This window comes from Lytechinus variegatus, chromosome 1 (assembly GCF_018143015.1).
Source record: "Lytechinus variegatus isolate NC3 chromosome 1, Lvar_3.0, whole genome shotgun sequence".
Taxonomy (NCBI): domain Eukaryota; kingdom Metazoa; phylum Echinodermata; class Echinoidea; order Temnopleuroida; family Toxopneustidae; genus Lytechinus; species Lytechinus variegatus.
The window spans coordinates 78,495,451-78,511,932 of NC_054740.1; the positions used below are offsets into that span (position 1 = coordinate 78,495,451).

The 16,482-nt window shown below is 34.2% G+C and overlaps 1 protein-coding gene across 1 annotated transcript; it reads right to left on the minus strand.

Annotated features, from left to right (window-relative positions):
- Positions 1 to 3,131: 3,131 nt before the first annotated feature.
- On the minus strand, positions 3,132 to 16,461 carry LOC121424159 (serum paraoxonase/arylesterase 2-like). The gene is made up of 9 exons (XM_041619772.1): positions 16,295 to 16,461; positions 11,436 to 11,506; positions 10,754 to 10,809; positions 9,502 to 9,664; positions 8,434 to 8,569; positions 7,544 to 7,741; positions 6,388 to 6,469; positions 5,048 to 5,176; positions 3,132 to 4,288 (listed from the first exon to the last, which is right to left on the minus strand). The coding sequence occupies exons 1-9, from the start codon at positions 16,459 to 16,461 to the stop codon at positions 4,121 to 4,123; spliced, it is 1,170 nt and encodes a 389-aa protein (XP_041475706.1). The 3' UTR covers positions 3,132 to 4,120.
- Between the last annotated feature and the right edge of the window lie 21 nt (positions 16,462 to 16,482).

Sequence of the window (16,482 nt, forward strand, 5' to 3'; positions counted from 1 at the left end):
CATTCTTAGCGTATTTCTGATGGATAAAATATATGGTAAATAACCTAATTACAAGTCTGAAATTGAACTACCTCTTATTGATTAAAATTACATTCATTGAAATCTTAGGCAGTAATGGCAGTCATTGGATACATATTAATGAACATGTATGCTCTTTCAAGTTATGATTTGTTAAATCGCCGTCTCATCACAATATAAATTCAATCAAAATACCTAAAACCCAGCATTCCATGAATTCTCTGGTGTATGGATGGTTTCATTAGCCCATACAGCTTCTTTTTTACGAGAAGTTGAGCTTTTGACATTGAAAAAAAAGTATCATCAGCCCGAAAGTGGTCAGAATATCATTCCCCAAAGAATAATGATGATGATGACACATACATTTATTTTCCCTGTTTATTTGCTAGAAGATCAAGGTGGATCCCTATATTTCATACTTATTATTGAATTGAATGAAATTGAATTTATTGTCCAATTAAATGGAAATTTGGTGCTCGTTGTTTATCAACAAATTTACAAATACAAAGTATAAAAGTAATGATATATATCCATTAATAACAGCAAATTGCATTATTATAGATTGATAGAGGTTGTTTTGAATTAAAATTACCAAAGATGAGTGTTTGTTTGACTCCAACATCAGTACTCGTGAAAAACATATTCAGTACATTTGAATTTGTTGTTTCCACCGCATTTGATGCTTGTATTCAAATTCTTTTCACTGTACAAAGAAAATGGTTACTGTTTTTTCATTCATTACAAAAATGATGGAAAGACAATAGCTGTGAAGAGTCTAGTACTTGGCATATTCTTGGATTACTGTATAAGCTAAATCTCAAAAGTTTTTTACAGATGTTGTTGATTATCTTTAATATTGACCAAAGTGAACTATAGTAGCTTGAATATTGTCTTTCTGTAATTACACTACAGTGCGATATATTTAATAGTAATTGCTTGCTATTTGATAGCATTGTCATAAATGGCACTTCACCCTATTGCTCTACATGTATCATTAGTATGTTTTTGTTTCAGCTATAATTCATTTTACTCTAGGCCATATTCTATTGTTCATGTGATACATTGAATTTTTATCCTCATCTATTTTTTATGTGTTTTGCTTATCTCTGAAGTCAGGGAAAAAATTAAAGGGGACTTGGGGCTAATTCTCCCCGGAAGTGCCCCCAAAGAATACTGGAAAGGATTAGAGCCCCTAGAATTCTCAGGGTCCAATGTGCTTAAACATTTATCCCATAGAGATGTGTATATCATTTATGTATGTAAGAAAGGTAACAATCATTGCCTATTGAAATACCAACTCATTCATTGCTTGTGAGAGGATTTTAAATACCAAAGAGAGAACGAGAAAGAAAAAAAACACGGTCAACAAATATTTGATGTAAGAAATTATGACTGTAAAATGTATAACCAAGCAGTTTAAACAATTTTAGTTAGTTGATAAAATTGTAGAAAGTACAGAAAAAAGAAGCATGTCATGAGATTGAATGGTGGTGATTTTCAACCTAATTGCCTAAGAAAGCATGAATGCTTCTAAACAAAGGACCAACAACCAAGAGGTCCTCTCCATGGGACCTAGTCGTGAGGATAAATGACTTACCAAAGGGCACTAGCGTACTTAGTGAGAATCAAACTCGGGTCACAGGAATATGAAACCCTCACTCTAAGGACTGAGCTATCATGCCTCCACCGTCACAACTCTTGTATGGGTCATGAAAGTACCTGATCCTATAATTTTCTGTGAAAGAAATGATGCCCTCTTTAAGTCATTTGTACCCCAACCTCCCCTATCAAAATACCCCAGTGCTATCCTTGGCGGCATGTTTTTAATGAAAATGTCTACAATTTTTATTTGTATTTTACATTGCATGTCTGGAAAGATAACTTTATGTAAGTTCATGCATGCATATATTATTCTACATGTTTTTATGTGTGGAGGCAGGTGTGTGTTATTTTATTCTCAAACCATTTATGTGCCATACCAAAAAATAATATATATATATATATATTATGATAAATGTTATACGTAATCATTCAAATAATTATTACAATTGGAGGATATATAAATTGTTTGCATTTTGTCTGTCTAAAAAGTAGTCCAATGTAAGAGTATTCCTGATAACAAGTTAAATTCAATTGATGTAATGGTAGAAATCCATCCCAATTAATGTGAACATAATGTGATATATATATATATATATATATATAAAAGAACCATATCAAATTAAATGCTTAGCTTTTGATTTTCTGTTTTTTTTGTGTTTTCTCTTTATAAATTTTATTTGCAATCACAAACAATATAATGTAACATCAACAACTTTAAACATAATATTAAATTCTACATGTTGGATACAGATGAAGAGACAATGAGTACATCTTTGAAAGGGTATCACATTAAATCCAAACAAAATGTTTATTCTAAATTATATTCCAAATTTGCAACGCAAGGCTCACTTTCCTTCAAGGATACAAAACTTTAATACACTAACAAGTTATTGAAAATATATTGTCACTGTAAGTTTTGTTGGAAGTTAATGCATTGCCCTCTCAAAGATGTACTTTTTTAATGTTATTCAAATAAAAATGATATTACCATTAATATTGTACATGTGTTGGTGAGGTACTTAACAGGAAATTGAATCAAGTCTTAGGCAACATGATTACAATACATTTTTGCTGTAGTGGAGTAGGGCCTACTCACCTAAAACACCAATAAGACGACCTGAGTATTGATATATCAACATACAGTGGCAGCGGTGGGATACTTAAATAAACTTGTTATGTCACTACATACTGACACACACCTACACAACTGAAATGATTTGTGACTTGTTAATGTTGTTCCATACTGACAAAAGCATAACAATTCAACTAATGAGCGCACCTTTACATTCTTTCAAAGAATGCATAATAATAATAATAATATAGGGTATTTATATTGCGCACATATCCACCTTGTTAGGTGCTCAAGGCGCTCCTATATTACCCGGCTAAGCTAGGCGTTCATAGCGCACACAGCTTTTTAAGGAATTACTTCCTACCGGTACCCATTTACCTCACCTGGGTTGAGTGCAGCACATTGTGAATCAGTTTCTTGCTGAAGGAAATTGCGCCATGGCTGGGATTTGAACCCACGACCCTCTGTTTCAAAGTCCGAAGACTAATCCACTGGGCCACAACGCTCCACGCATGAGTTCAGACCAGGAATTTTCATACAAACATTAAAAGGTCCTGTTTCAGTTTCATGACATAAAGAAGCATTTAATACTACTAGACGACTAACAGATGAACTCCTTGACAAGTGCAAGTGAAATTTGATATTTTTTTAAAACCAACATAATGTGAAACTATGAATGAATATAAGAAATATTTATGTAAAAAAAATCTCATTCACATTAAACCTGAGACAAAAAAGGCACATATTCAAATGTAATCTTTATATTCATCATTATAATCATCAGATACTGTTCCTAAATAAGATATGGGAAGAATGATGCTACCATAGTAATTGCTAAATACATTTTGTAAACAAGTTTCAAAACAAGATTAAAAATATAAAAAATTTAATATATATAATATAATATATAAAAATATATGTTTTCTGTTTAGAAAAATATGTATTGAAATACTGCATGTGGGTTGGTAAGATATTACACAGGAAATTGGCATCAAGTATTGAACAATTAAAGAAAAAAAAAGTTATTGCTCATGTATATTATTGATTCGATGATTGTTAACCTTTGTAAATCAAAAAAACATATATAAAAAAAAAAATTGCTGCAATGGTGTAAAGCCCATCGACCATCACATGTCTTGTAATATTCCATTTACTGACATGGTGGGCAGCAGTGGAGTACACATCCCACAACAATAAATGATCGCTACTGGAATCAATTGACATGTAATTCCATATGGGTAGTCATTTCATTGGATTCCAGTTTTTACTCACTTTGAATTCATTACCTCTGCAGGAATGTACCAGCAGCCAAAGTTAACATCACCTTTTGTGTTTTATTTTCAAAGTGATATTAATGGCTCAATTACTCAGCAATTAATAATATGAATCAATCACTGTTCAATATTGCCTTATTTCCCACTGACATGTTTAGAATGTAATCCCTTCACAATAAGCAGCTTTATCGGCAACTGTCCCTATGAGCAATCTGTTTCCATAGCGACATGCAACACTACAATACCGTATCAGTCCTGTGTTATCCGATAAGACCTCTCGAATGGTTGGATTCAGATTCTTGTCCAGGTGTATATTCAAAACCTGTTAAAGATAGAGGAGCCAGTTGAAGAAAGGAATACTATACCGAATAGAATTAATGGTACAATAAAAATAGAAATGTTAATACATTAATTTCTTAACATATTACTACACACAAAATTTATGCCACTGATTATAATGAATGTAACAGAAGTTCAACTATGACTGGCACATAAAAAAAAGTCACCAATATAATGTGATACAACTTTACTGTTTTTAATCTTGAAAGCCCCATAAGGCACCTAACAACAGTCCATACCGAAATTTTGAGCAGGAATCCTGCAAACTTCTTTCCATCACTAATCCTCATATTCCCTCATACAAAGAGAAGAATCCCTGCCAAAAGATGCAGCCCAGACTTTCATTGAGGGGCCTTACTTATTCTTGAATTTTGAATATCTTTTGAATTTCGATTCAGTAGTGGATGCATGGACATTGCCAAGGGCATTGACATTAAACTCGCGGAGCGTTTCGGCCCCACAGTGGAATATTCTCCGGACTTTGAAACAGGAGGTAATGGGTTCAAATCCCAGCCATGACATAATTTCCTTTCAGCAAGAAATCTATCGACAATGCGCTGCAGTCAACCCAGGTGAGGTAAATGGGTAACAGCAGGAAGTAATTCCTCAAAAAAAGCTGTGAGCACCGGAATTGGTAGCTGAGCTTGGCAGGGTAAGAAAGGAGCACCTTCAGCACCTATCAAGGTGGATAGGTACGCTATAAAAATATCCTTAAATTAAAACTATTATTTTCACTACTCACCTGTCCAACTCCAGTGAATCTCCCCAATTGGTTGAAGAAATGATACATCACAGGATTATTACCAATCCAAACAGATCCATCTTCTTTATCAATGTTGATGTTGTCGGGAAAAGTCCCAAGCTGAATGGCCTTTACAGACATCATTAAAAAAATACAGCTAAAATTGACTTTGGTGCCAGTTTATGCTTGTGTTGCATGGGAAATGTCTATTCACGAAGGACATAGTTTGTACTTTTCTTGTGGATGCCACTCAGAATGTTTTAAAGTAGGGACATTATCTGTAATGGGCCCTCTTATACAAAAGAAAAGTGTTTTCTGTGGCCAGAAATGTATTGAAAAGGTTGAATTACTACTTCAGTCTGAAATGTGGCATCCCAATATTTAAGTCTATAATTTCGCTTACATTTAGAAACAGTAACTATTTTAGACTGCAGAAGTCAGAGGTGGTCTACAGTGTATGTCTTTAAAAAATCATTAGCATTTCTTTGAGAGTGATTATTACAGAGTGAACTCCATCTTTTCAGGTGATGATAATTTGACCAATTACACTGCAAGATTCTTCTGAGGCATTATGTAGAATATGATGCAGAATGAACTTATTTTCCTTGGATTTTTCATGACCAATCTATTACCCCCGGTACTCAATTCTATCATTTTAAGCACTAGCTAGCATGTACCTATCACCAGAAGGAAAAACAACAACATTTTGAGCCACATTCAACATTTCCCATTCATTCAAAATTACATTTTCATGCAGCAAAATATTAATTAACTGGGGCTCTTTTCAGTTTCTTTACCTTTGGGATGCATCATGTTCCCACTTATTCTTGATGTATCTCCCATGCCAAAAGAAATTGAATCAAATGCATGTTATTCTCATTCAAAGTATTGATTTTGTTTTTATGAAGCACAAACAGCCTTTTGTATGATATCATAATTGCAAAACAACCCATGCAGGTTAATTAAACTGGCATAACACCTACATTAAATAACAACCAAAAAAATGATCGGTTTAAGAAGCATATATATAATTCATATTTCATTGTTCCCAATTTCAACCACTTTTGACATAGATGTAGATAATAAATGAAATCCAACACAAAAACAACAAACGTAACACCATGAAACAAGGCAATAGCCTGATTGTGTCTCACCGGTCCATGACTACATTACATGAAGGTTGGTGGGACCAGCAGTTATGCCTCATAAGACATTTTGTGACGGAAGGACGAAAGACAGCTAGACACCAATTGGATCCCTAACTTTCTCCTTCATCTCCAATGGGTGAGACAAGTACGATAAGTGTGATTGACTTTATAGGGAGAATATTAATACTTTACCTTTGCTTTTACTAGATTTCCATCACTTTGGATTCTGTAGACTAACAGTTCATTTCCAATTGTTGCAGCTACATACAATAACCTGAATTAAAAAAGCAAGGGGACAAAAAAAAAAACGATACAACAAAATGCTGACATTGTGGAGTCATGCAAAGGGGCAATTCTTAATCTAGCATATACATGTAAACCTTTAATTCTTCTTCTCAGAAACAGAATATCAAGAAAAGAACTAACAATTTCTGGGGCATAACTTCACAGATGAAGGACTCAAACAGCTTCTGCATTACGCGATTCAATATAACATCAGCGCTGACTTTGAAAACAACTATAGAATAATCATTCATATAAAACACCATTAAAATACTATATGGTCATTGATCCTATATGACATTTGACTTTATTGATGTGACCAGAGACTTGTGCAAGATGATCAGCGATACTTGATGACCCTATATGTCCACATTTTATGAACTTTATGCAAAAACTTTACAATTACAATTGAACTTAAATGACCTTTGACTTTGGTCATGTGACCTGAAATTGATGCAGGATATTCACTGATACTTGATTACACTTATGTCCAAGTGCCATGAAATATATCCATATGCTTTCAAAGTTTGACAAAAAAAAAATAACCTGAGCAGTTAGGATTTTTTTTTAATTTCCCCATCATAATCTAAGTCTGTTGACTTGAAAAGATCTTTAGCCTTAGTCATGTGATCTGAAACTTACCCAGGTTGCACAGAGATACTTGATTACTCTTATATTCAAGTTTCATGATCTAGATCCATAAACTTTCAAAGTTAGGAAGGCTATTCAACAAATAACCCCAACATATGGCCAAGGTCATTGACCACAAATGACCTTTGACCTTAATCATGTGACCTGAAACTCAAGCAGGATCTTCAGCAATACTTGATTACCCTTATGTCAAAGTTTCATGAACTAGGTTCACATACTTCTAAGTTATGATGACATTTCAAAAACTTAAGCTCAGGTTAAGATTTCAACGTTCAATGCCCACAGTCTCGCTCAGCTATATGCAGGCGAGACAAAAATCAATACATCCAGCAACCATCAAACATGGAGCTATTACAGAGATAGCTCTATGCATCAAGGGTGGGCCAAGGCAGACACAAATCTTTGTGTACATTACTTTTTGTCAGGTGATATGTTCACACCGTTGGCAAGTTTCACTCCTTCAGCAACAATCCTAGCCTCCTCTCCATCATAGTAGACCACGCTCGCTAATCCAAGTCGAAAAAACACCTCAAGTATGTTGAAAGGTTCTGGGAGATATTTGTCATTTGATGCATAAAAATGATTTTCATCCACCAGAACTAGATCGTTGGGACTGTTTGGATGAATATATGATAACATACATCATTTGTCTTATGCAGTCAGTTAAGCTTGTATGGCTCATTCTCATTAAAGCATGTCTTTAGCTTTGGTAAGTGGTTAATAATGTGAACTATAATCAAGTCTCATCATATTCCAATCTTAAAAACTTGTAGTTGCTGTTTGATCTTTTTATAAACCACTGATTCTCTGTGAAAATTTTAATATTATCAAATCAAACATATCTAGCACCCTCTCTGGGTGATGTTTCTATTTTCCTTTAAAAGGGCTCTAGATTCAAGTATGTTACAAGCTTCGGGATAGGGTATCATGATGCTACAGACAAATATTATATCCTGTCCACACTTAGAATTGATTCTATATCATATTGAAAAACGACACACATTGATCAGGCACCCAATTATAATGCAATTTGATGTAATGTCCAAAAGTTAAAATGTAAAATACATATATTCATATCCACATCAAAAATGTTTTAAGGCATACACAAAATATCAAAATATTGTAATTCATTCATTTCAGTCAGTTGAATTAATAACATTGAATTGGCATAGATCAATGTAATCAATTATTCTTATTTTCAACATCTGATTAAAATAAAAAAGAAATGTTTCTTTAAATCAAACTAAGTCATATCTGTGTAAAATCAAGTTTTATAATTACAAAAAAATCACAAACAATACCAACCTCCAAATATTCTTGTGATGTATTCTTCTCTGATGTGTTAAGGTAGGTATCTTCTTCTGGTATGAAAAGTCAAACACCTCAATTCCTATTCTATCAGGGTGCCGATTGACAACATACAGGGTCAGTGTGGGATTATCTAAATGAGAGTAAGATTGACAATAAGTATGAATTAATGACTTTGAAATCGTACTTTGTCCAATCTCTGCCAAGTGTTCGTCCAGCTCTAAAAGGCACTATTTATCTTTTCACAGCTGCTATCCTTCTGTTAGAAAGGAGTGAACTGTGTGTGGTGTCTCTCATTGACTGTGTGTTATAAATACATAGTCTTAAAATATACATTTTCAGATTTCTAATTATAAGACAGAGAATAAATTGACCTACAAATAACAATTGTATTTGTGTAGAGAAACTTAAATGTTTTGAGAGGAAGAGTAATTGTTTTGCTACTTGGTAAAATAATTATTGCAGTATAAATGTAACGATTGTTTAAGTTACAATTCAAGTGGGTCTATATTAATAGACTACACTAGAATTATGGGTCAGGAAACTGGCCAGGTATGAGCAGTTGAGGACTTGAGATGGTGCTATTAGTTTGTATCTACTTTAAAATCAGTAATGTGAAGCTGCTTGCAGGATTCCGTGCAAAAGACATGCCTCTGCCTTTGGACAAAGTACCTAAAATCTAATGACATACCACAAATACAATGGCAATAGTGGCTCCAATAATATGAGGGGAGGGGAGGCTAGGCTAGAGCTTTAGAAATGGTTCAGGATTTCTAGATGTTTTAGACTGAGCAGCGCAGAAAAAACAATCAAATAATTAGTAATAGGTTTGAAAAGTAATCTGAATTAATTTAAACAGGCAAGACAGAATGTTCTAGGCTGTCACTTCATAGATCTATTGAATTCCCCTTTTCTCCCACCAATCTATACTAAATTTGGCAAAAAAAAATCAATGCTTGTCTACTTCAGCTTTGTATCAAATATCAGCCCTTTTCACAATGCCTACATGTATAAAAGCTATTAAATTAAAGAAACAAGTCTACTAAGTAATAATTCTGAAAATACCTTTTGGCCCACTCTCCCAAATGTCCATTCCAAAGGGTATCCAGTCTGAGGGATCAAATCCCACAATCTGAATGTTTTTAGGATCATCATCAGGATAATTGAAGTCAAAAAGAAAGACTTTACCCAATATATCTTGATCAGGTTCAAATGCTTTCAAGACACCCTGTTGAATAAAAGAAAAGAAAAAAGGCGATAGAGCATAATGTTTTACTCAGATTTATTCTTACGATTAAACAGAAAGTTTACTTCAGTGTCAATTTGGAAATAAAAGTAAAATAATCCATAAAGGATTAGACCTAGAGTTTCTTACCTCAGCAATAAAAGCAATTACACAATATCATTATGGTGATGATGATGACATAAACGACAAAAAGAATAATCGTAGTGATGTGGATAACAAAATAATTTGTCATTCAATGTTATTCTAAATATTGATCTGTGTTTTATTAGTGATTGTCATCATCATAGGGATAATGACGACAAAAAAAAATACTTCATTCGATTTTCTTGCCAATAAGTTTCTTTATTGGCAATTACCATCATTATAGTTATCATAAAACGTAGCAGCAGAAGAAGTAGTAGCAGCTGTAGTGGTAGAAGTGGTATGAGCAGCAGCAGTAGTAGTAGTGGTAGTGGTGGTAGTAGTAGTAGTATAGTAGTGGTAGAAGTAGTAGTAGTAACAGTAGAAGTACTTAATTGAATTAATAGTAGCTGTAGTACTACTATACTACTACTACTTCTTCTTCTACTACTACTACTACTACTACTACTACTACTACTACTACTACTACTTCTATTACTACTACTTCTACTAATACTACTACTGCCACTCCTATACTACTTAAACAAATAGTACTGATGATGATGATGGTGGTGGTGGTCATAATGATATTAATAATAGTACTACTACTAATAATAGTAATAATAATTATAATTATTGTGATTTTATAAACAATCGATAAATACTTGTTATTAACACAAGTCTTGTGCCAAATTTTGATTGAATTTATAGTTTTATGGTGTATTAGTACTCTCTACCCTTGAGACAGTTTGTAATTCATACCAATACTTTGATTCATATTTAATAAATACATGTATGTCTTACCCTGTAAAGCACATAAAGAGATGTTAAATCTACTAATGCGCTAAATAAAATTATCTTTATTATTAATAAACTAAATATAAAATCAATAAAATAATGATAAAATATTATTATCATTATTTTAATTACAAAAGCTTCACATTAACTTACAGCCGATATGAATGCATATCCATTTGACGAGGTCACTATATCCTCAGATCCATTTTCTTTATGGTATAAGTTTAACAAACAGAAGTGAAATTGAAAATAAAACTTAAAAAGAAACAAAGATAATAAAATTAAAAAGAGCAAAAAAAAAACTTTAAGGATTACATTCAACTTATAACAATATTGTATTCTCTCACAAGGGGGAAATTGTTTCAGTATTGGGGATGATTTCTCTACTCATGTTATCTCTAAAGGAATCACTCCAGCCCAATTAAAGGCCAAGTGAAAAGTTGATGAATACAAAAAATCTGAGAAGCAGGTATTATTATTTTTTTTCAATATTTGTAAAAAGCAACTCTTGAATACACAAAATAACCATTGATATTTTCTTAAAGTTATATTAATAATGTAATTTCTCTTTAATAAGGATATGTAACAATATCCTTTATGTGTTATAATCAATCTATCAATTATTATTACTCCCAAATTAATCAGATCACTCCTAATTTATATATTTGGATCAACTTTGATGCTCATCTATTGAACAATTCTTAGATACCATAAAAACATAAACTAAACTGACCGATGGACAGACAACCAAAATACATTAAATTCCTATAACAACCACGTAAGATGGGCAAAGGCATAAAAAGGAAAGAAAGAAAATTAATTAGTCAATATTTACCAATTCCTGGTAGAGCTCTACACTTCCCAGGATAATGTGTGTATACAGTCTTGTGAAATCCCATCATATATCTGTTTCAATAAAAGAAAATAGTTCCTGAATAACACCAGAAACAAAATTCAAGTGTGGTCCAAAGTGATTTACCTACCTTTTTGGAGTTTCAAAAGATTGCCTTGTTATAACCAATATAAAGAAAACAATAACAAAATGGTGAAAACTGAGAAATATGAAAAAATAAAAAATAGATTTCAAGAAATTCGAGAACCAGAAATTAGGAGAAATTCGAGAACCAGAAGGAGACCCAATATCTTCAGACAAGGGAAAAGCAAATGCATTAAATGCATTCTTTGCCACTACATTCACAGATGAGGATATGAATTGGATCCCAAGACTCCAACCAAAATACCCAGGAGAATCATTGACATCCATATCCATTTCTGAAGATGATGTTTATAAGAAGCTTGTTAGCTTGTCAAAGTTCAAAAGTGCAGGTCCTGATGGCATCCACCCATGTGTTCTAAAGGCAACAGCTGCATCAGTCTCTGAGCCCCTTGCCCTGATCTACAATGCATCACTGAAGGAAAGCAAACTACCAGGTGCCTGGAAGGTCAGTCATGTCGTGCCAGTCCACAAAAAAGGCAGTAAAGTAGATATAAGGAATTACAGACCAAGATCAGCCTGACTTCTGTTCCATGCAAAATATTGGAATCACTCATTCGTGATGAGATAGTTATTCATCTATTAAAAAATGACCTTCTATGTGATGAACAGCATGGATTCGTTCCTGGTCGCTCATGTGTGACACAGCTTCTGACAGTAATGGAGGAATGGACTGAAATGCTAGATGTAGGAGCTCCTATTGATGTGATCTATTTGGATTTCAAGAAAGCCTTTGACAGAGTTCCTCACCTTCGCCTACTCTCCAAACTTGATGCTTACGGTATAGGTGGTGAACTTAAGTCTTGGATAAAAGACTTTCTTCAAGGAAGACACCAGAGAGTAAAAGTAAATGAGGAGTTATCTGACTGGACTAGGGTTAGAAGCGGCGTGCCCCAAGGAAGTGTTCTCGGCCTGACAATGTTTGTTATCTCCATAAATGATCTGCCAGAATGCCTTCGAGGGAAAGTCAGGATGTATGCTGACGACACCAAGCTCTATGGTAAAGCCTCCACCAACGATGATCTCTGTGTAATACAGAATGACCTCGATACCCTAACAGAATGGAGTAATACTTGGCAGTTGCACTTCAACTCAGAAAAGTGCAAAGTATTACATATCGGCCCAGGAAATGCTAAGCACACATATTTTCTTGGATCCGAAGTACTTGAGCACACTTCAGAAGAAAGAGATCTTGGCATACTGATTGACAATGAGCTTAAATTTCATAACCATGATGCAAGTACTGTGAAAAAGGCCAATGGCGTACTCTCATGTATACGACGTAGTTTTGAATGCAGAGATAAATTTACAATACCAAGGCTCTACAAAGGACTTGTCAAACCCATCTTGGATTATGGCAACTCTATATGGTACCCCAGATTCAAGAGTGATGCTAAATCCATAGAGAAAGTTCAAAAGAGAGCAACCAAAATGATCTATGCTATATTAGGAATCACTCATACACAGAGAGACTGAAGGCACTCAACCTCCCATCCCGTCAGTACCACAGACGTCGTGGAGACATGATCCAAGTGTACAAAATTGTTCATGGATTTGAACGCATCCCAAGAGATGCCTTCTTTGAACTATCAGCAGGCAATACAAGAGGTCACAGTCTGAAGCTTTCCAAACCCAGATGCCTGACCAAACTGAGGCAAGATTCATTCAGCCAGCGGGTCATAAATGACTGGAACTCACTCCCTGAAGAAGTAGTTACAGCTCAGACTGTGAATAGCTTCAAGATCAGACTGGACAAGGTGTGGGCAGACCAGCGGTTCTGCTCACCATATGAGTAGCAAACCCCTTTAAGATAGAGATCTGAGCCAAAAATGACACCGAGCAGACACCACACCAATCATTGAGATGGATGAAAATGGCACAGAACTGGAAGCCTGACTGCTGGGATCCACAGCACTCTTCCAGAATTTCGAGTAAAGGTAAAGAAATTCATGGAACTATGAAAAAACAATGAATTGTTGTAACATTTGGACAATTTTCTTGTCAGTCCTATGTTTCCGTAGAACATTAAAAAAAGACGCTTGTTATTTCCATACTAAATATACAGCTATTTAAATTATCAAAATCAGGAGAAGTTTGTGCCTTAATATTGGAGACAAAATGTCCCATATGTAACTTTCCCCCCATGTGCACACTCCCCCCCCCAAAAAAAAGGGTAACACACATCCTCTTCAACTTCACCCACAGCTTTATTACAAAAATATCAACTCTTGTGACACAAAACAACGAAACTTGATCTAACCCTTACCCTGATCTGAACAGTCAATTGTTTTTTTTTTAATTACTCTCAAAACTTCACCAAGAAAACTTGGAATGGAAAAAAAACACATTGATAATGTTTGTAACAAAGTTCTAAAATGTATTGGAGTTTTGTACAGACTTAAGGATTTTTTGCCCCTCAGCATATTGCTTAATATTTATTATTCTATATTATTTCCCCATCTTAACTATTGTAATATTATTGGGGTAACACCTTTAAATCAAATTTATCTAAATTATTTATTTTACAAAAGAAAGCTCTTCGTTTAACAAATTCTCATTATATGAGTCCAAGTGCGCCTCTTTTTGTAAAACACAAAGTGTTACCTTTATTTGAGTTGATTCGTTTAAATACATGGATTTTTATGTTTAAATTTCACAAAGGCACCCTTCCAAAAAAATTTTCACAAATGTTTCATACAAATTCTCAAATTCATAATTACTCACTAGACATCAAAACAACTATCGTATTCCTTTTTCTAAAATTAATTTTATTCGCAATTCCATCAGATATATCAGGGTGAAAGAATGGAATTCCCTCAATTCTGATACAAAAAACAGCACAACACTCTCACGATTTAAGTTACTTTCAAAGTCATTTTTGTTCAATTATTTAAAGAACTCAAATCCCACCCTATAATAGTATTTTATCTTCTTTTTTTTATCTCGTTTTATCTTCTATTCTATTCTATCTCCTGTGTTTTTCCATTGTGTGATGATGTGTGAAAGTGTGTGTGTATTTGTTTATAACCCTTTTTATCAGTATTTGTAGATGTATTTGGTGAGTGAAGCCAACGGACTGCCGCTCAGGGGCCCGTTTCTCAACACCGTCATAAGTCTAACTTCTTGACTAAATCGGAGATAGTGAGCTACTTGTCCGCTAACCGTTTCACGAAGCCCTCTTTACCAAGATCGGGTACAACAACCTCACTAAATATTTATGACACCTCCGGACCCGTCATAACTTCTTTCTTAATGACGTAGTGGCATCACGTGGGTAGACTATGACTTGCCAAAGCGCCTAGAAATTTTAAAATGATAATCTTACGTAATCAATCATAGAGGTTGAAATTACATCACAAAACAAGTGGGTTAATGCATTCAATGATAACTGTAATACAAAGAAACTGTAAAAACTGTTGGTAAAACGCCACAAAACCATTCATTTTGAAATAGAAACACGATTTAATCGATAAAGATTCTACCACGTCAGGCCATCCATAACTGAACTCGTATTTGTTGTTTTCAGACCCCTATTAAACGTTGGATCCCGGCACTGGATATATTCTATCTTTAATTTATGCATATAATTTGTCAATATCTTATGTTTCGGTATCAATGATTAAAAATGCTTCTTTAAATTATATTTTGATGCCGTTTGGAATCGTAAAAGACCGTATAATTATCATCATTTTACAAAGAAAAGCGTTATGGCTTAATTTCGTAAACTATTAAAATTTGATATCCCGGGGGCACCCATCTCAACGTCCACAAGTGATTTTTTAGTCACGAAATGAATTATTCATAATTTAATTTTCTCTGCAATTGAATGCTCCAGTCTTCATGGTCTAAGTGTGTATGATGCATAATACACCTGTGCTATTATTTTGAAAAGATTTATTTCCCAATTCATCACAATATTTGCAATTTTGTCATAATTTTCATTTTTGAAAATTATGCTATTTTGTGACTAAGGCTACGTCTCGTCTGCTCTTTTTACCGATAGTATCGATATCAAGGTATTCTAGTTAGGAAGCCTTTCGAGAAACAGGTTTAGTAATATTTTTATTGGAACTAACTCCGTGGTTTGTGGATAAAGATATGACTAACTTGTCCAGGTGTTAAGAAACGGGCCCCAGCTGAACAACCAACAAAACAGAGACCGAAGCTTTTGGTCTACGGCTATAGTAAGCAGTCTTGCTTCTTAGGTTGGGGTAGTCTTGAGGACGCAATGATGATGATTTTTTTAGATATGTCATATATGAAGAAGTATATGAGTAATATGACATATCTAAAAAAATCATCATCATTGGCTTGCGTCCTCAACTCAAGACTAAGGTTGGGGTCCTGACCATTAAGAAACTTGTAACCTGTTACATTTTGAATTTGTTGTATCATGTTATTTTTGTAAATATTTTTGATGTCTTTTTAATGGTCAATAAATTGAATTGAATTGAAAATTGAATTGACTTCTTTATGTAGATAATCTCTAGTATTAGTCATTATATAAAAGGGGCGTGTCTACAGAGAAATTATCTACCAGCGGCTGTTTTCTTCCCCGTAACTGTGGGCGGAAGCAAGCATCGATTCGGAAGGTGACTCTGTGAGCCGTCGCAGGCCCAAAAGGTTCATTTTTAGGAGAGCTTTCAAACTTTTAAAAGGCTTTCAAACTTTTTAAAATCGAATCGAAAAGTCAAACTCACGCGATCCGAGCAAGTTGGTCAATCACTACAGCAAAAGCGATGTAGGTGACTATACTACGAGTTGAAAACAACCCCATTTTAATCACAGTTTGACGGAGAACTGGGAGCGGAGAGTGAGAGAAAATTGCAATATCTCTAACATGAAGGGAGGCGTGGCATGCAACCATTGAAGTTGCGTGCGCATCAGA

What these genes read in the sequence shown, in the direction of transcription:
- LOC121424159 (XM_041619772.1), bottom strand. Translation starts at nt 16,461, where the DNA reads ATGGTTGCATGCCACGCCTCCCTTCATGTTAGAGATATTGCAATTTTC. An exon ending in GACCAACTTGCTCGGATCGC is followed by an intron (nt 11,507 to 16,294) that starts GTGAGTTTGACT and finishes TTATTGAAACAG; the next exon opens with ATATATGATGGGATTTCACA. An exon ending in AACATATCACCTGACAAAAA is followed by an intron (nt 6,470 to 7,543) that starts GTAATGTACACA and finishes TTTTTAATTCAG; the next exon opens with GTTATTGTATGTAGCTGCAA.